A 21266-nucleotide genomic window follows, 5' to 3' on the forward strand; every position below is an offset into this window, starting at 1 on the left:
ATGTTAAAGAGAGGAAGCGAAGATGGCAAGTTATAGTGATAACATCTTGAAGACATTGGACAATGACTGAAAAAATCTCTTAGGAAATCTCTTGACGGTCTTCCTCAGCAAACGGGAATTTCTTACGGTTCCGTACAAAGCAAAGGCACACATTTCCAGCATCTCTTTTAGTGGCATGGGTGATTACTTTTAAAGTGCATTAGAATGTATCAGGCAGTCACTCTAGCCTGAGATAGCTCAGCTGCTGCTCCGCTTTAATTGCATGACCCTCCATATTAATTGCAGAAATATTAAAATTCGGCGTTCAGGTGTATTGTTACTATTGTAGTTTACAGAGACAACGCAATGGAATTATCAGAAGCCTCCCTTAGTAATGCTTGAATGTTGTTCGTTCCAGGGCCTGCCGAAGTACGTTCTACCCCAGAAGAAGAATGTGGAGCCTGGCAAGTACGGACCACGGCGCCTGCAGAGGCCAGGCATCGAAAAGAACAACTGGTCTCGTGGAGGTAACTGTGTTCCTATTGATAAGTCAGCAGAAACAAATTACTAGATCTCTCACCATCAGTAACTCGGAAATAAAATATAATGGGTGTTCTCACAGCCTGACTCCGCTTTCTCAACAGATAACCCTGATCCCTACATTATACGGAGTGGTTGTAACCAGCCCTAAAAATTGCACTCGACCACTAGCCAGTGTAACTTAAATGTATATCTTCTTCTTGTCAAATTTAGCCAAATCGATCTCCTCTCACCAATTCAATTCAGTATCTCTTCATTCGTGATTCGATCTACCCATTTCACGTTCAGCATTCTTCTGTAACACCACATTTCAAAAGCTTCTATTCTCTTTCTTTCTGAGTTAGTTATAATTCGTGTTTTACTTGTCACATTCAATGAACAGTCTGTCAAACACACAAGTTCAAATATAATCTTACAAATAAAACAACCACGAACGGCCACACTTGATAGCTGATGTCTATTTATAAGTCTCCCAGAGCAGGACTCTAGCCGAACAGCTTTTATCTGAAGGAAGCTCTAATCCTATTCACGGGCACACCTTAACTTCCACTTCTCCGAGTCCAGTCACCGTACACAGCAACTGCGTGCAGACAGCTAGCGCCACTGGCTACACGACATTCGATGACTACTCCTTGGTTCGACTCCAGAGCCAGTCCAGTACTAAACAGCAACAGCTCAACAGTATTCAACAGCAGGACGATACTCACAACAGCGAATACAACCGGTGACAAAGTTCGGTGAATAGTCCTGTACTATCAACATAGATGAACAATGCACGACAGTGACCTTACTGTCCTTCGAAATAGTCCCCTCCCATAACTATGCACTGCTGAGATTGGCGATACATGTCCTGGAAACTTTAAGGGTGGGTTTTGCATGTATTAGCTCTAGAATTACCAGAGTTATCCAAGTAAAGTGGTACGATCTAAGGAACCATAACTGATTTAATGAGTCATTCGCGGTTTCACCTTAATTTGGCTTGCACTGAGACATGCATGAGACAAGCATATGACTACTGGCAGGATCAACCAGGGAGCTGGCTGGCTCGAGAGCCGAAACCGAGCGTCGTAGCCCGCCGCCGACGAGTGCGGCCTGCGGGACACAGACTTGCTTTGCTCCGTTGGCCGGCCGAGTGGCCGCCAACTAAAATTTCATAGGCCGCCGAGAACGGGCTCTCACCCGGCCGGGCGTGCCTTCACTAGGGATCGGGTCCCTTCACCATCCATCGTCACATCTCCACTTCGACCGCTGCCGAGGTCGGCAGGACCGTACGAGAGGCGTACGATGCTACATTTTCACGCCCGAGCAAGGGCGAGCGGTTACCAACATTACTGAGCGCCGCTTATGAGCATGAACACTGGGTGTGCAGAGGCTCGCAGCATTGCAGTCGAGGGCAGGCAGCCTGCCTCTCTCTCCAGAACTAAACAGCAACAGCTCAACAGTATTCAACAGCAGGACGATACTCACAACAGCGAATACAACCGGTGACAAAGTTCGGTGAATAGTCCTGTACTATCAACATAGATGAACAATGCATGACAGTGACCTTACTGTCCTTCGAAATAGTCCCCTCCCATAACTATGCACTGCTGAGATTGGCGATACATGTCCTGGAAACTTTAAGGGTGGGTTTCCATTTGAGATTAACTGGGAGAGTAACTTTCAATATCCGCTCTCAGATTGTTGTCCATTTGAGAGTTAATTTCCGCCCGAATAACTATCGACAGTACCCGGCGAGTCCCTCTCCAAGATAGCTTTCACGAGTTCTCGTCACATCCTGTACACTTGTGCACCTGTAGTTTGTGGAGAGTAGTCGAAATGTCATCACACTACTACTGACAAGTCGCAGCAGCTGTGATTATTCCCTGTAAAGAAAGAAAAATCTACTTTGGTAATTGTCATCTGTCCTGCTACCGCTTTTTCTGTTTTTCATTTTTTTCAATTGTTGAGATACCTTAAACAATAGAGAGCATCACATTATATATTAATTTAAATATTGTTTATAATGTATTATATAATATACTTATTATTATAATAACCAGGCTACAATCATTACCATATAGGTAGGTATTTATTTCCATGCAAATTGGTGTGATTATGATAAAATAATAACTAACAATTTACTCTTAATTCACCTTTATTAAACAGACTTAACTTACCTGATTCCTTAAGTTATGAAGTTTACTTTGAACTTCAGCTCCGGAACATGAAAACTTCAATCCTATTTCCTCGAAAACGCTGCAGATACATTAGGACATACGTTACATCTTGAGAATGGAATGACAACATTGTTAACTATGGACATCCATGTCTACACGAGGCATTTTCTGGTTACATGAAATTGTCATTTGACCTACCCTCTTTTATTTGCATAATTTTAGCAGCATTTTCAACAAATTCTTCAATGTTTTTTACTGCTTCTCGACATACTACGAATTTTATCCAACATTCCAAGATGTCTTAATCTATACCGCCTCCAATTTGACTACGTATTTTCATCCTAATTTTAAATATTAGACTTCAACTTCATCAAATACTGTATCTTTTAACTGTATTATACTTATCCTGGGAAGCCTTAGTTTTGATAATCTGTTCCCCAGGCATGATATATATTGTTCAAGCTTTTTATCAAAACGATCCATTTCATTGTCAGAACTGGATTATTTTTAAAATACAATGTGACACAATTACTTTTAGATGAATGTTTTAATCTTTCAAAGTGATTTTAGTATGTGTACTTATTTTATTCAATATTTTTTGTGCTGTAATCATTATGCAACCACAGTATCAACACATGTAAGTGTTCGTCAATACGTTTTATGTAAATTGTTAAGATTCCTCAGACCAGTGTGTGTTTTAAGATTGAAAGAGGCTGATGATGCCCAATAAATAGTGGGCAAAACATGTACCTTTAAAATTCTGGTAATTTCTATGTGTATTTGACCACACAATAGTGGAATAAATTGTATTGAATAGGTGGTATTACTCGTTGCGTAAACTTTGTGATTAGCTATTTTCAATACGGAATAATGATGAGAATAGTGGTTTGTAAACTTGATATAGTCAATATGGAAATTGGAATGCTGATTTTTTTTTAAACGAAACCCCATGGCGCAACAGCCCCGATTGGCCATGGCCTTCCAAGCGACCGCTGCTCAGCCCGAAGGCCTGCAGATTATGGGTGTCATGTGGTCCGCACGATGAATCCTCTCGGCCGTTATTCTTAGCTTTCTAGACCGCGGCCGCTATCTCACTGTAACAGACTTTATAGATTAACCCATATGCACCCAGCTGCCATGTTCACTGACATTGATAAGAATCTGCCAGATTTCTAGTGTGCAGCGTCGGTCTCATAGACTGGGGTCAAAATGCCTTCACCAGGACTGTTCCGAAATGCGACGGCCAAGCCCGAAATAGCCTTATCTGCAATGAATGAGGTATTGTAATAAGAAAAAGATGACATTTTTGATCCACTTAGCCCCCAACAACTCTTTTTTTTTTTTCCCACTACTTTTCCTAAAGAAGAAGAAATTAGAAGAAAAAATAAAAACAAGGAGCCATATTATTTGATGAAGTAAACCGTCAGCAACTGTTCCTTTCTGTCTTTATCTGCCGCTTGTCCTAAAGAAAAATAATAACATGTTATATTTGATTCGGTGTGTTCTTTTCCTTTCTCCTTGTTTTTTCTTTTTAAGAGAATAAGAGGAATAAGAAGGATAGAGTAACCCCTCACCAAATGTTATTTTTCCTTCTTTTTCAATCAATCAATCAATCAATCAATCAATCAATCAATCAATCAATCAATCAATACTGATCTGCATTTACGGCAGTCAACCAGGTGGCAGATTCCCTATGTGTTGTTTTTCTAGCCTTTTCTTAAATGATTGCAAAGAAATTGGAAAATTATTGAACATTTCCCTTGGTAAGTTATTCCAATCCCTAACTCCCCTTCCTATAAATGAATATTTTCCCCAATTTGTCCTCTTGAATTCCAACTTTATCTTCATATTGTCATGTTTCCTACTTTTAAAGACACCACTCAAATTTATTCGTCTACTGATGCCCTCCCACACCATCTCTCTAGTGACAGCTCGGAACATACCACTTAGAAATTCTAAGTTCCCATGGAAGGAATTAGATTCTTTTCCACCAATAGAGCATATCAAAAATCAGATCAAAAATTAGATGGATGGCTTTTCCGGCGTTTGCTCTATTAACCAGCGTTTCGTCGGAAAAGCCATCCATCTAATATTTGATCTGATTTTTGATATGCTCTATTGGTGGAAAAGAATCTAATTCCCTCCATGGGAACTTAGAATTTCCATTTGGAATTGCTAGGCGGGCATTAATTCCATTGTGGAGTTTTATCTCCCGTATGCAGTTATCAGACTGTGCTTCATAAATAAGCTTCTGATAAGTTCACCTGCATACACCCCAGCGTCAGTGGGTAGGGTCTGACACATCCCACTCTGAAGAGTCTAGTGTCAGACCTAAGACGAAACGCTGGTTAATAGAGCAAACGCCGGAAAAGCCATCCATCTAATTTTTGATCTGACATACCACTTACTCGAGCAGCTCGTCTCCTTTCTTCTAAGTCTTCCCAGCCCAAACTTTGCAACATTTTTGTAACGCTACTTTTTTGTCGGAAATCACCCAGAACAAATCGAGCTGCTTTTCTTTGGATTTTTTCCAGTTCATGAATCACGTAATCCTGGTGAGGGTCCCATACTCTAGTTGGGGTCTTACCAGAAACTTGTATTCCCTCTCCTTTACATCCTTACTACAACCCCTAATACCCTCATAACCATGTGCAGAGATCTGTACCCTTTATTAACAATCATATTTATGTGATTACCCCAATGAAGGTCTTTTCTTATATTAACACGTAGGTACTTACAATGATCCCCAAAAGGAACTTTCACCCCATCAACACTTTAATTAAAACTGAGAGGACTTTTCCTATTTGTGAAACTCACAACCTGACTTTTAACCCCGTTTATCAACATACCATTGCCTGCTGTCCATCTCACAACACTATCGAGGTCACCCTGCAGCCGCTCACAATCTTGTAACTTATATATTACTCTGTACAAAATAAGATCATCTGCAAACAGCCTTATCTCTGATTCCACTTCTTTACACATATATATATATATATATATAAGAAAACATAAAGGTCCAATAATACTGCCTTGAGGAATTCCCCTCTTAATTTTTACAGGGTCACATAAAGCTTCGCCTACTCTAATTCTCCGAGTTCTATTTTCTAGAAATATAGCCACCCATTCAGTCACTCTTTTTTCTAGTCCAATAGCACTCATTTTTGCCAGTAGTCTTCCATGATCTACCCTATAAAATGCCTTAGACAGGCCAATCGCAATACAGTCCAATTGACCTCCTGAATCCAGGATATCTGCTATATCTTGCTGAAATCCTACAAGCTGAGCTGCTTTTCCTAAGGGAGAAGGAAAGAAGAAGAAGAAAATAAGAAGGAAAAGAATGAGCCATATTTGATCAAGTAACCCCTCAATGATTTTTTTTTTTTTTTTTTTTTTTTTTTTTTTTTTTTTTTTTTTTTTTTCCCAATCAATCCTGATCTGCATTTAGGGCAGTCGCCCAGGTGGCATATTCCCTATCTGTTGTTTTCCTAGCCTTTTCTTAGATGATTTCAAAGAAATTGGATATTTATTGAATATTTCCCGTGGTAAGTTATTCCAATCCCTAATTCCCCTTCCTATAAACAAATGTTTACCCCAATTTGTCCTCTTGAATTCCAACTTTATCTTCATATTGTGATCCTTTTCACTTTTAAAGACACCACTCAAACTTATTTGTTTACTGATGTCATTCCACGCCATCTCTCCACTGACAACTCGGAACATACCACTTAAATTAAGAACTAGTGTTAGGTTTAAAGGTCCACCTAATCAATACACTTCACTTTACAAGTGAAAACTATTTAATATAAAAATATATTAAACATACTTTGGAACATGTTTCATCTTGTTTGAGACTTCTCCAGCCATAACGTCTCGTAGCAGATTACAATGTTCATTGTTGCTGTCTAATAATTTAAAACTCAAAGAACCCATGTCCTTTATGAACTGTTTGAGAATACACTAAATCAAAAATATACACATTATTTACATGAAATTGTTCATCACTTATGTAAATAGTGTGCATATTTTGCCTTTAGTGTATTCTCAAACAGTTCATAAAGGACATGGGTTCTTCCATTTTTAAATTATTAGACAGCAACAATGAGCTTTGTAATCTGCTACGAGACATTATATGGCTGAAGAAGTCTCAAATGAAACTAAACATGTTCCAAAGTATGTTTAATGTATTTTTATCTTAAATAGTTTTCACTTGTAAACTGAAGTGTATTGACTGGGTGGACCTTTAAACCTCACACACTAGTTCTTAATTTAAACTGTATCAATATGGATCTATATGATGAAGTTTGTAAACTGTAACATACCACTTAGTCGAGCAGCTCATCTTCTTTCTCCCAAGTCTTCCCAGGCGAAGCTTTGCAACATTTTTGTTACGCTACTCTTTTGTTGGAAATCACCCAGGACAAATTGACCTGTTTTCTTTGGATTTTTTTCAGTTCTTGAATCAAATAATCAGCAACTGCTCTTTTTCTTTTCACTGCTTTTCTTAACGCAGGAGAAGAAAATAAGAGAAAGAAGAAAAGGATGATAAAAGAAGGAAAAAGAAGCCATGTATGATCGAGTAAGCCCTCAGCTGCTGTTCTAATTCTTCCTTTCTCCACTGTTTTTGCTAAAGCAGTATAAAATAAATAGGAGCCACATAAGAATGAGTAAGCCCTCAGCCATTGTTGTGTTTCTTCCTTTCTCCAACGCTTTACCAATACTCTAATGGGGTTACGAGTGCGGACCACTACATTTATGGATATTTGCCCCGTAAGACAGAGCGTGTACCAGTCTGCTTACAGGTGCATTTGGGTTAATAATGTACACTCATTTCTATGTCCTTTATAATGGTGACGATGCCTAACAGAGCCAAAACATGTACATTTAAAAAATTCCGGTACATAATATGTTAAGTAATCTATAAGATTACATTATGTAGTATTGAATAGGTTGAAATTCTATACTTTAAGTTAGATATTACAGTCAATACGGACTTTGAAATATGAATTTCATTTCTTGTAATGTTGTTATTGTTGCAAATAGAACTTTGTTTCACGTATTTTCCTGCCAAACTCATCAACTAATGTTGGTGTTTCAGTGTCCACAAGTCGTGGCGAGGAAGAAGAGAGTAGCAGTGAAGATGAGCTGACTCGACGTTCCAGACACAACCAAGCGAACGGGTAAGTGCCTCTCCGCTGAGAGGACACGGTACAGCAGGCATGTCAAAGACTGTCTAGTAGAATGCGCCGACATATCTGATATGTGGATTAAGAGTAATTATTTCATTACATAACTGCCTCCTAATAGAGGTAGCTCTAAAGGACTCAGTATACCCACAAGACAGTAATATTAAACATTACAATTACAATATTAAAAATTCATTCATTTTCGTATCCGGTCAGCATTTCCAAAATTGTGCAGCTGTGATAGCCTTGTTGTTTCCTCTAAAAACATCTTCTGATGTGAATGGGTTGTCCAGGAGGGGACAGATAAGTAGGTGGCTTGGGTCTTGTTCAGCACCACATTCAGTTCAGATGAGGTGCCTGCATTTGCTGGAAGGATCTCCCCCTTTCTTCAGGTTGGTCCTGGATCGAGGGACGCCCACTCTTAAGTGGTCGAGGGACCTCCATACAAGGTAAGGTGAGTCGGCGCCAGGAGCTAGTTCTGTCTGTGGGCAGTGAGCTCCTCCATCTGTTAAGACGAGTTCCCTCCAGCAGCAGAGTCCAAGCAAGGAAGCTCTTGTGGGATCTGAGGCGACACCTTGCTGCTTGGTGACCATGTAATAATACCTTAGAGGTGAAGCTTCCATAGTGTGTAGAATTATTTAGTTTATTTTCCGGGTTGAACCATGTTGTTGTTATCTGTACATTACATACAGGGTTTTTTTTTTTTTTTTTTGCTAGTTGTTTTACGTCGCACCGACACAGATAGGTCTTATGGCGACGATGACATAGGAAAGGGCTAGTAGTGGGAAGGAAGCGGCTGTGGCCTTAATTAAGGTACAGCCCCAGCATTTTCCTGGTGTGAAAATGGGAAACCACGGAAAACCACCTTCAGGGCTGCCGATAGTGGGGTTCGAACCTACTATCTCCCGAATACTGGATACTGGCCGCACTTAAGCGACTGCAGTTACATACAGTTTGCCGATGTTCTGAATACATTGCAATATTCTTTTTTTTAAGGCGACTGAAATACCCCTACTCGATCCGAGGTAACCAGTCTCCCAGGCAGCAATTACTGGTTACCTCGGATCAAGTAGGGGTATTTCAGTCGCCTTGAAAAAGAATACTGCAATGCATTTGAAACGTCGGCAAACTGTACATACTGTACAGATAACAACAACATGGTTCAACCCGGAAAATAAACTAAATAATGTAATAATACGATATAAATTTCCAAACAACACATAGAAGTGTGGATTAAGATGGCAATTCAGAATTTGACAACTCTTCTTTAGGACTATGGCGACTATCTCATCTCGTACGGAAGTTGGAATGTGATATTTTTTCCTAAATTCCTCAAAAAAATGGGTCATAGCACCTCGTGCTCCTATTAGTAGACCTATTGCATTTGAGCTTATATCTGTATTTTAAATAACTGACAGTAGGTTCATATATACTATTTTCTTTTTCCTTATCCGCCTCAGCTTCTTGAAGACCAACCTCGAATCAGACAGAAGAGTCAGTTATTATGCCATACTTAGAGGTGTTAGAATATGCAATAAGATCAACTCTTCTACTAGACCCACCTGAGGCAAAGCATGGGATTTTTTGTGCACTTGCCACCCTTTCTGTTGCAAAGCATTGGTGACCTTAAGACATCACCATGATGGCGTTCTTGTAAGTTGGCGCAGAAGCATTCCAACAACAATGTACGTACTCTGTTTGTTCACTGTGACTGCAGACGTGGGATAAGTTTTACATGTAGGAGGGAAACAGAATGCTTCCACTCATGGGTTCCTATAAAAAATGTTATCGTCTTGGTTTCCTGTACAAGCCCTCAATGTGTGTAATAGGAATTTACCTTATTTCTCCGAATCCAAGACGACGTTGAATGCAAAATGACCCCCACCTTTTTTTTTTTTTTTTTTCAGAAAAATTAAATTAGTCCTAAAAATGTGCTTTGTAAAATCATGTAAATGCCTTTCTTGTACAGTACGTATTCTGAGACTATCTTTCTCTCCACGCCAGCACCGTACATTAGATTTAGTTATGCCGTATTTTTTTATGGCTTCACAATTATTCCTTATTTCCGCAGGTTTAATAACGATTAACTTAAAATTGGTATCATAATATCAAAGAAAGTGGCGACCCCAACATACTAATAGCCTATACATGATTCATTCATTACATCCCTGACCTGGTCAAAGACTGGAAAACAAGTTCTAGGGAGGCAGTGGTTTTTTTTTTTCAATATCAAAGAATACCCGTTGAAAATTTGCCAGCAATACCTGTTCCACACATCTCTACAATACAATGATCCACCAGGAAAATATTCCTGCTGTCAATAAAACTGTTACTTTTACTCAGCGTCAGGTACAACCGGCTGCCCCTACACGTACATCTCGCTTGCCGGGTTTAGCCGACTACAGCGGCTAGCGATGTACAGGCCTAATAACGATGTGGACATTGAAGGTCAGATCACAATTTCATCTTCGACTTCTTTAAAGTATCCTGGTTGTGGGCCACCGAATGCATTTTTTTGTACAGTATGCATTTTTTTAAGCTATCTTTTTCTTCACACTAATGCCGAACGCTGGTTTTAGTTACGCCCATGGCATATTTTCTTGCAGCTGCAGAATTATTCTTCATTTCTGCGGCACTGTACAACCAACTAGTGATGCATAGTGAAGAGGCGGGCATCAGTAGCATATGCTGGGATCAAGATGTGGGCTACCACTAGACTTAGGTTACCCCTTTTCGATAGTTGGTTTAGTGAACGTCAAGCCTTAAACGTTTTGAGCTGCAGCCAATAGCCAACGGAGAAGCCTGCTGTATTGTCGAGGCTGCTTCACAAGCTACTGCCCTGGCCTCCGCCACTGCCAATACTCAACACCTGATCAGTGGAGATAGTAGCCAAAGATTTAGCAAACTGAAGTCCGGCTTTGTGGCTAAATTGATAGAATGCTTGCCTTTGGTCCGATGGACCCGGTTCAATTTTCAGAATCAACCCTCTCATACTGTTTATTCTCCTGGCTTGGGGACTGGGTGTTTATGACATCTTCGCCATTCATTTTATCCTCATTAGGTCACCACCAAGCATATATAGATGTCATGCAGAATAATAATAATAATAATAATAATAATAATAATAATAATAATGTTGAATTTTACAGCGGTCATACCCATCGTTCACTGGTTAACTGTCCAACCCATGATCATAGGTTCGACTCCAACCAACAAAAGAGAACACTAAACCTGAAAGATGCATTTCATTTTAGCAGATCTACCTATTTTTATAGACTGTATTACTCCTATAACAGCAGCCTTGCACTGTCTTCGTACAAGGCTGTAGAAGTAAACAGGAGTGAAATACCGGCACTCTTATCTATTTAATTAAGTCAGAAGGATGAGGTGAGGAAGTATATACAATGAGGAACGCGTGGTTGATAGTTAGCAGTGGCGATCTGACGGACCAAAATCTAGCACACCTATCCACTGCCGTCCCCGCGCCTATCAGGCATACAGCAACAAGCCGCATGTGTGAGTCGAGGGGAAAGGGCGAGAGTCTGGGCTGCAATATCAGTCTCCGAAGCCTTGTTTTCAGAAATGCGTGCGGCGTTTTTTCTCATTGCATTCAAGGTTTGTAAATGGAACAATGTGTTAGATGCTTACATTATAATGTGCTTTAGATTTCCATTATTCGCATTTGAGGTTTGGGCTTCATTGATAGCCTTGTTAGCCCTCAGTATACGCCACTGGCAGGCGTTGATTTTGTGTGTGTGCACGTACGCGTTTGCGGGGTGGTTACTGTGGTAGCTCCCAGTGGTATTCATTACTGTTAGGTTGCGAATGCAAGACGACCCTTGATTTTCCACGAGATTGAGATTCTGGGGTGGAAAAACGCCGTCTTGGATTCAGAGAAATACAGTAGATGCACCCAGTATATCTTTCCATGAATAAAAAAAATCAGTCAAAATGCAAAGAAAGTTTATTTTATACTGTCATCATCCTGTTCCTGTGCTCCTTGTTGTAAAATAAATGCTGTAGTTTGTTTAGTAGACATGTGCATACTGAGAGTCGACAGCCTTGACATACCTGCAGTACAGTTCACGTGAATGTGCGTAGAGCCAGACCTTTTCAAACAATGTATGGGTTTATTCGTAGTTCAGCCGTCCGTCAGGCAAGCGTGACCTTCGACGTGAAGCAGCCTCAGGGTGCTGGCGCTACCTCCCCGGGTCCTGCTACACAGCGTTCAGACTCCTTATCTCTTTCATTACCTAGCGACCAGGACGTGCCGGACCTGCCCCTAGCCAGCGACGGGGAACGGCCGGGTAAGTAGTTCCAGTGTAATTGTATGTACTGTGTATTATTTTAGATGCACCATTGTCTACTTAAATCTAGCCCGCCTGGTGGCCATGATCGTTAAGGCGCTGAAGTCTAAAAACGGTCTAACACCGAGGTTAGCCGGTTCGAGTCCCGTTGGTGGAAAAAATTTTCACCATCAGAATGTTGGCCGGCAGGGTAGGGGAGGTGGTGGTATACAATTTCTAATCACTAGATTGCGTGCCAAAAGCCTGGATTAAATTCCAAACCTCTCCGCAGTGCTCATATGGAGTGAGGGCATATGACGCTGTTGATGGTGATTCGTCCGTCGGATGGGGACGTTAAGCCTTGAGCAGACCCCTTGGTGCTATTCGACAGGAGTAGGCAATGTGCCGGCACCGGGTTTCACCCTCTCCCTACTATCATATATCACGTCATTCATTTCATCTCTCATTAACTCCTCTGATGAGGTTGACGTCAGGAAGGGCATCCGGTCATAAAAAACCGCCACGACAAATTCATCTCACCTCATACCCGACCCCGTAGGGAAACGGGACAAGGGTTGGACAAACATTGTCTACTTAAATCTGTCAGATCCAGTGGCACTTCATGACATTTTACTCTGGCAGGACTCTGCCGTCATTTCTTCTCCCTTCCCAATCAGTCCAGTTCTTGGTGAATGGACAGAACCTAACATGTCCGAAAAAGAAGCCTTTGCTTCACGCATGAATAAAATGGAAATGGCTTACCATCTGACTAAAAATGTCTATAACAAAAGATCTATATCTCTGAGTGCAAAAATCAAACACTATTGCACTGTCATCCGGCCAGAGGCTCTACATGCAGCGGCATGTCTCGCCATGAACAAAAAAGGTATGATGGAGAAATTGGAGGCCAAGGAAAGAAAGATTTTGAGGAAAATCTTAGGTCCAGTCAAAGACAATGGTGAGTTTAGGAGACGGCACAACCAGGAGTTGTACTCGCATGTGGAGAAAATAACCAACGTGATGCAAAAACGGAGGATTACCTTTTATGGACACATGGCCCGAATGAAGTCAACACGGTTAACCAACCTCAGTTTCACTTTCCTCCAAGAGAAAAAAGCAAAGGGGCCATGGTTCAGTGAGGTACAGAAAGATCTGCAGGAAACTGGGATCTCATTTGAAGATATCCAAGAGCATGACCCACTTTAGAAAAAACTCCAAGAATATCAGAGTTTCCAACCAAAGCCGAAGCTGAAAACTGGAAAGGCATGGATGAAAGAGCGAAAGGAGCAACACCATATACAAATGAAGGAATACTGGACCAACATTAACGCTCAAAGGAAACAGCTGAAATGACGCGGTCCTTAGTTGGCCAAAACGAAACAAGAATAATAACAATAATAATAACAACAATAACAATAATAATGGATTTCTAGATGGGCAAGCTATGATGACTAAATTTAGACAAATTTCCCACGTAAATAAATTCAAATACCTTGAAGAAATCATTCAACGTTCTGTATTAAATCATGAAGCAAATAAAGAGAGAATTACTAAATTACAGAAAGCATATCGAATCACTTGGAACACATATAACAAAAAATCATTATCTCAGAAAACAAAACTAAGACATTAGAATACAGTAATAGAACCTGAAACATTATACGCATCGCAAACCTTAATCATTTGATATAGATGTTGATTCCCATAGGGAATCTGAAATATTTGTCCTGAATGTCCAATAACGGACCATTTATATTGGTAACCTTAATCATTGGCGGTAGATCACTCGTAAAAGATAAAGAAAAGCAAAAAAGAAAAATTTTACAGAAAATTTTTGGCCCAATGCACAGAATGGATGAAAAGGAAATCTCATGAAATTCATTGCCATAATGAAAATATCTGAGATACTATCAGGAAAAGGAGGTTGAAATTCTATAATCACAGATCTCAGAATAAACAATCATAAACTGACCGAAAGAATTCTAAATCTTGCCCTCAGACTGAAAGTCAAGAACAACAGGCTAAATGAAATAGAATCAGATCTTCAAGAAATCAACATCAACCAGAAAAGTGTGAAGAACCGATCTGCTTTCAGAACACTGATTAATAATCATTGTTTCGCAGAGCCAAAGGCTAAAACTTAAATTCTGCAACCTCTAGAGTAGTCCACTTCCCCAGTCTGCCCATTGGTAATTATGAGCAGTAACGGCGATAGAATTAGAAGTGGGAGGGTAAAAAGAATTTACAGACAAGAAAAAGTACCCAGGTTTGTGGAAGTTAGCAGACAGGGAGCAGGGTTTATACATAAAAACTGAAGAAAAAAGCTATAAAGTGGTAAATTTTTTAATGCTCTCTGAGCGAATTTCGACAGAGGTAAAGGTTGATAGTTTACTAACTTAAGTGCGGTAATAATAGTTTTTTAAAGATTTTGATTCAATACCACACAATAAAACTCTTGCCAAATCACAATTAAATAGAAGTATGGCAATTCAAAATTTGACTACACACTAAGAAACTAACAGACACTAAAGAGACTGACGAATGCGTGCGATAAGCAGGTGAATCATACCTGTGTCCATGACCTTGGCTACCACCCTTCCTCACAGCACCTGCAAAGTGTCCACTACTTGCTGTAGTGCTATACAAATCGGTTAGCTGTGACGAACAACATTTTCTGCGTATTTCCGCTACTGATATTAAAATTGCTTTTTTTAAAATAATTTGTATAATTCCTAGTTTCAGCCGGCTAAATTGGAATAAAAATGTAACGTTTTCTGTACAAAGTGGGGGGGGGAGGGAAACTGCCACCCCTCCCCCATACTCATCCCCCTAATCGCTGCTTCTGACTGTGAGCCTGTCTGGCAAACAATATTCCAAACGTTGTGATATATTTTACAATCTGTTTGTTTGTTTGTCTGTTTGTTTTACTATCTGTGTATGAATTTAGCAGCGTACTTCCGAGAGAGCCTGGAGTCAGGAGGAAGAACTCCCAGCTCCAGCCTGCAGGAACCATGCAGCGGGGAGACAGAGATGTTAGACAACACAAGTCCTCTCCACTTACAGCAACAACCACAACAACAACAGTATCAACAACAGCATCAGCAGCAACAACATCCACAACAACATCTCGGTCACATGTAAGTCTTTCTCCTAGGAACTAATCCTTGTGATCATAATTGCATGTATAGTATAAGTGTCGAGAATAGATGAAGGTTTTAGTCGCTATCATATCTCTCTTAGAGTCATCCAGCCATTTTCGTTAATAAATCCCAGATTTTTAGGTTTAAAAATCTAAAATGAGGCTTCTTAAGATTGAAAATCTTCTGTTTAAGAGGATTTTTTATTTTGTATATGATTTTTTACTGCCAATAGTGTCTGGGTTTAGAACAGGGCCTCTCAGGGTGCATAAGACGACTTCACCAGCTTGACCAGAGTGCAGACCCCCACTCCTGGGTTTTGAGCAATAGCACTGTCTCTCTCGCACTGCCTGTTTCATCATTCCTCACTCACTCTGCAGCCCTCCACCATCCGAGCCGAGTTGAGCCGAGCTTAGCCGAGTCATCCAAGAAAAAAACGCTAGTCCGAACCGAGCCGAGTCGGACCGATGCGGAGTGCACAGAATCTCTGCACCTCGTTTTGCATGCGTGAGATTTTAGACGTTCAAGAGGCACTGATTTAGAATGATGATGATGTAGGGAGAAGGTGAAACCTAGCATCGGCACGTAGCCTACTCCTGCTCGAGGCTTAACATCACCATCTGACGGACAAATCACCATCACCAGCGCCATATGTCCTCACTCCATATCAGCGCTGTGGAGAGGTTTGGAATTTAATCCAGGCTTTTGGCAAGCAATCTGGTGGTTAGAAATTGTATACCACGACCTCTCTATCCTGCCAGCCAAACATTCTGATGGTGAACATTTTTCCAACGAACTGGAATCAAACTCTCTAACCACAATGTCAGACATTGTAGCCTTGACAATCATGGCCACTAGCCGGGCGATATTTCATAGTTGATAGTTTTTAGCTAAATAAAGCAGTCATCTCCATGCAGGCCCTTGGAGAGGGGTGGAAGGTAAAGGTTTCCACTATCGGTAGCCTCGCCACTTAATGGGGTAGAGTGGTTAGCTCTGCACCCGGCAGCCTTTGCTCCCAGGAATTAACCTGGTACTCATTTTTGGTGCTAGCTGTGTGAAATAAAACCAATTGTAAATAATAATAATAATAATAATAATTTCCTTTTCTCTGCACCGATTCTGATACCATACTTTTCAATTTTCTCGTTCAGTGCATCAAGTTGTTCCTTTACTTCTTTGCTGTTCATTCTGTGCACCACAATCATCATCATCATCATCATCATCATTTGTCATTATCCAGCTGTAGCCGGGTAGGGGAAAATATGGTTCTCTCCACTTTCTTCGGTCTTTCCACCACTCCTCCTCCAACACTGTGTCCCAGTCCAGGTTTCTTTCTATAATACTGCGTTGAATTGTATCCTTCCATCTCAATCGTGGTCTTCCACGGCCTCTCCTTCCTTGCACTTGCATTTCCATCACCTTTTTTGGCATTCTTTCATCACTCATTCGCTTTATGTGCCCAAACCATCTTAGTTGGCTCTTCTCTATTCTATCGTTCATTTTTTCCACCCCAATTTCTTCCCAGATTTTCTCATTCCTTATTTTGTCTCTTCTACTCTTCTGTACCATACTCCTCAAGAACTTCATTTCGGCTGCCTGCATTCGACTCTCATCGTTCTTCGTCACTGTCCAAGTTTCTGTTCGGTAAGTTGTTATGGGTACGTAATACATCTTGTACATAGTTTCCTTTGCTTCCATTGGCACATCTTTGTCCCTTAACATGTTTCTTACACTATGATAGGAGCAGCTTCCAGCTTGAATCCAGCATCCAGTCGAGCATTCTCCAATAATTCACTCCCCAGGTATATGACAGTCTCCACTACTTCCAGGGGCTTGTCTGCAAGTCTAATTTGACCGTTCCCTTCTTTCTCCCCTCTAGTCATAACAAGACTTTTACTCTTCAATCCACATTCTTCGATCTTCCCATTCACCACATCCAACTGTTCTTGAACCTTCATGTCGTCTTCTCCCCAAATCACAATATCATCTGCAAATAACATGATGTTCATTTCTCTTCCTCCATATGTTGCTTTTGCTGTTCTCATGATGTCATCCATTACTATTGTTAACAGGACTGGCGATAGAACACTTCCCTGTCCCGGCCCATTAGTAATTTTGAACCAACTTGTCCTGCCAACTTGTGTTTGCATGCAACTACAACATTCCTTGTACATTCCGCACCACAGTATCGTCTGCAAATAGTAAAAACTTCATCACCATATTCCCATGTACTTTTTTTTGTCTCCTTTACAATGTCACCCATAACTATTAGAAACAAAAGAGGTGACGGCACACTTCCCTGTGCAAGTTCTCATCATCATCTCCAATTTCTCGGTTGTGGTGTACAAGTCCTCTCCATCTTTATCTGTCCATGAAGCACTGTTCTCTCATAATCTTCTCCTAATCCTTTCCTCTCTTCTCAAAATCTTTCTTTACCAGTTCTCTGGGTGCCCCTTGTGGTCTTCTTCCTTTTACTTTTATTTCATATTCCCTTCTTGTAGTCCTGCTTGCACTTGTTCTTTTTACATGCGCAGACCACTTCAGTCTTACCTTCTGGATCCTTTGTAATAGGGAGTTTGTTATTCCTACCTCATCTTGGACTTTTTTCTTCCTGATCTTGTCTTTCTATACAGGGTGTTTCAAAAATACGGGACATAAGTTCAGGTATGTATTTGTCATCAATCTCCATTGCTGCCTGTCTCTCCATCCCTCTTCTCCTTTTTTAAGTACATCTTTTGGTTTTCCTCCCCTCTTCTCTATGCACACGCACACTGAATCTGTCCACCTCTTTCAGGGGGGGGGTCTTTTTTTTTTTTTTTTTTTTTTTTTGCTTAACGTCGCACCGACACAAATATGTCATGGCGACGATGGGATAGGAAGGGCCTAGGAAGTGGAAGGAAGCAGCCATGGCAGGGGGTCTTCCTCATGGTCTCTTTTCTGTCAACTTCTCTGAAAAAGTTTTTTTTTTTTTTTTTTTTTTTTTTTTTGCACACTCTCTTCTCCCATTCTCATCATATGACCGTACCACTTTAGCTTTGTTGTTCCTATCCTGTCTTGAAGTTTCAAGATTCCTGTCTTTTTTGTTATCTCTTCTTTTCTAATTCTATTCTTTCTGGTCTTGCCCACGATACCTCTTGGGAATTTCATCTCCGCTGCCTGTATTCTACTCTCCTCTCATTTTGTTGTAGTCCACGATCCAGCTGCATAAGTCAGTATGGGTTCATAATAGGTTGAATATAATACTTTCTTACATTTCTTCAGGACATCTTGGTTCCACAAAATACCCCTTACACTCTGGTAGAAGCTGTTTGCTTGTTGTATTCTTTGATATATGTAGACAATCAAAAAAGTTCATTACAACATGTGTCCGGAAATGCTTCATTTCCAAGTTATGGCCTTCACAACACTGACCTTCACTGGAACGTTTTTCTTCCGCAGGTCATTGTCATTACAGAACATGTTCAAAATGTCCACCTCCTGCTTGAATACAGACCTCACATCGATGTCTCATTGACCTGTGAACACGACCCCAAACTCCAGGAGTATTGCGTATGTCCGCACACGATGCCACAATTCAATTCCGAAGTGATTCCACATCAGGCACCGGAGACGAATACACCAATGATTTTAAATAGCCCCACAAGTAGAAATCGAGAGGGTTCATACCAGGTGAGCGTAGAGGCAAGGAATCGGGCCACCTCTACCTATCCATCAATCAGGAGACATTCGATCCAAGTACCGGCGAGCCGTATGACTGAATTGTGCAGGAGCACCATAAAGCATGCAGTGAGCGTGTTGACAACAGATCAGTGGAGTGTCGTCATAAACATTTGGTATGGTGTTTTCCAGGAAGTTTGTATACGCCTGCCTCGTAAGTCTGTTTACAAGTACACGGGGTGCAACTAATCGATCACCAACGATATCGGCCCACATGTTGAGGGAGAACCACACCTGGTGATGACATTGGATAGTTGCCTGTGGGTTTTCATGTGCCCATGTGGAAATTATTAATGCCATCTCGTGTGAATTGTGCTTCATCTGTAAATAACACTAAGGCAGAAAAGTTCGGATTTGTACCACACTGCTGCAAGAACCTAACTCGTGCAGGGTAATCTGTTGGTGACAGGGCCTGCACACGTTGCAAATGATAAGGATACAACTGATTCTCTTTCAACAGTCTCCAGTCAGTTGAGTACATGACGCACAGACGAACGCCAAACACAACAATGAATGTAACCAGCGTCTTGGAATGAACCGCCAGTGTGTCGTCTTAATGTCTCCTTTCATGGCAATGACCTGCGGAAAGAAAAACGTTCCGGTGAAGTTCAGTGTTGTGAAGGCCATAACTCGGAAATGAAGCATTTCCGGACACATGTTGTAATGAACTATTTTGGCTGTCTACACATAACAAAGTCCTGCCCCCTATTTTTGAAACAACCTGTATAATAGTGCATAGGAACTTCATTTCTACAGCTGGAGTTTTGAGTTGTCTTGTCTATAATGTAGAAATAATCAATGCTTTCTTTTCATTTTCTTTTGTTGAAATATTTATTTGTTTCTTTTGTACATGTCATTAATAGCCTCCTTAGCATTAAGAGCTGGAAGATTGGAAGAAGACAGCGAACTACAAACAAGACAAGGGCGAAGGGTACAGGCGAAGAAAAAAGACAGCAGTAAGGTAGGCGTAAGCCAGAGGAAGAGGTGGCGGAAGAAACGGGGTGGCGACTTGTGATGTGATGGTATTTGAGTGGTTTATGGGAGTGTACCGAAGACTGAGATGCATGTGTGCTGGTATTGGTATGGTACAAACGAATGTGTTGAACTGGTGTTGGTGAAGTGTGCTGGGGTGTGCTAGCATATTACTGTCGACAGAATTCCAGGACAAGTAGCTTGAGGAAAAGAGATGATGTTCTGATTTGCAACTTCCATGTATTTTGTTCAATATTATTGGTACTGGTAATGGAGATTATGAATACCCCATCGAAAACTTAAATCGGTCACTTTTGTCTCAAAAATTCATTCACAGGCTGGACATTAGCAGTTACTTTCTGCAATAAAATAGAGGGGTATCATCCTTACCATTAGTATCTACAGGAGATATAACATTAGATCCCTCAGTGGTTAGAGAAAGACTAAATACAGAAATGTTATTATCATCCAAAAACTGGCAAGATAAACTTGGAGCTTATAAATCTCATATTTTGTCCCGTATTGGCTCAACGCAACTAAGGTTAAGTTATACTTGTCAATTTCTTATAACAGTTTTATTGTTTACATGACATAATCTAGCTTAATCTCTAGGTGTATACTAAATAGATAGAGCATGTTTCGTTCTGATTATGGAACATCTTCAACTAAAAGAATAAACAATATTTTGTTACTTGGATATTGACTTGTTGGAAATTTTAACCCAACACGAATGAACCTTTTACTTCATCACCATAATCATTACATGTGTTTTTGTTTATTCTCTTAGCTGAATATGTTCCATAATTGGAACGAAACATGTTCTATCTATTTAGTATACACCTAGAGATTAAGCTGGATTATGTCATGTAAACAATAAAACTGTTACAGTAAAAGAAATTGACAAGTAATGGAAGGTGGGAATCTCCTTATAACTTAACCTTAGTTAAGATAAACTTGGGCAGCTCAGACAAGACACCTCATGAATGCAAAGTTTGCGATGTTTTCATAACACTAGTCTAGTTAAAAAAATTTTTTAAAAAAATAATCCTGTTGCTTTTGTCTGGCTCTTTCAGAGTTCTCAAATCAAGTAATCCTGGTGTGGGTCCATTACACCAGCGAACTAGGTGCCCTCTCCATTACATCTTTACTCATAATGATTTATGAGGATGGAGCCGATCTACTTGAAGACAGCAGTATATGCACATGTCCTTTGTCCTTTAGTGTTTTTACGAGAGGGGATCAAATATAAACTGGATTTTCTTTTTTATTTAAATTCATTTATTGAAAAAC

The 21266-nt window shown here is 40.4% G+C and overlaps 1 protein-coding gene across 1 annotated transcript in view; it reads left to right on the plus strand.

The window, feature by feature from the left end:
- Positions 1–21266, plus strand: part of Rph (Rabphilin) — a 180355-nt gene that overhangs the window by 120759 nt on the left and 38330 nt on the right. Inside the window, exons 5-8 of the mRNA XM_068230981.1 lie at positions 398–506; positions 7777–7858; positions 12005–12171; positions 15098–15287. Of these exons, the coding sequence (XP_068087082.1) occupies positions 398–506; positions 7777–7858; positions 12005–12171; positions 15098–15287 (548 nt within the window). The remainder of the gene's footprint in view (positions 1–397; positions 507–7776; positions 7859–12004; positions 12172–15097; positions 15288–21266) is intronic.

Source organism: Anabrus simplex, chromosome X, assembly GCF_040414725.1.
Source record: "Anabrus simplex isolate iqAnaSimp1 chromosome X, ASM4041472v1, whole genome shotgun sequence".
Taxonomy (NCBI): Eukaryota; Metazoa; Arthropoda; class Insecta; order Orthoptera; family Tettigoniidae; genus Anabrus; species Anabrus simplex.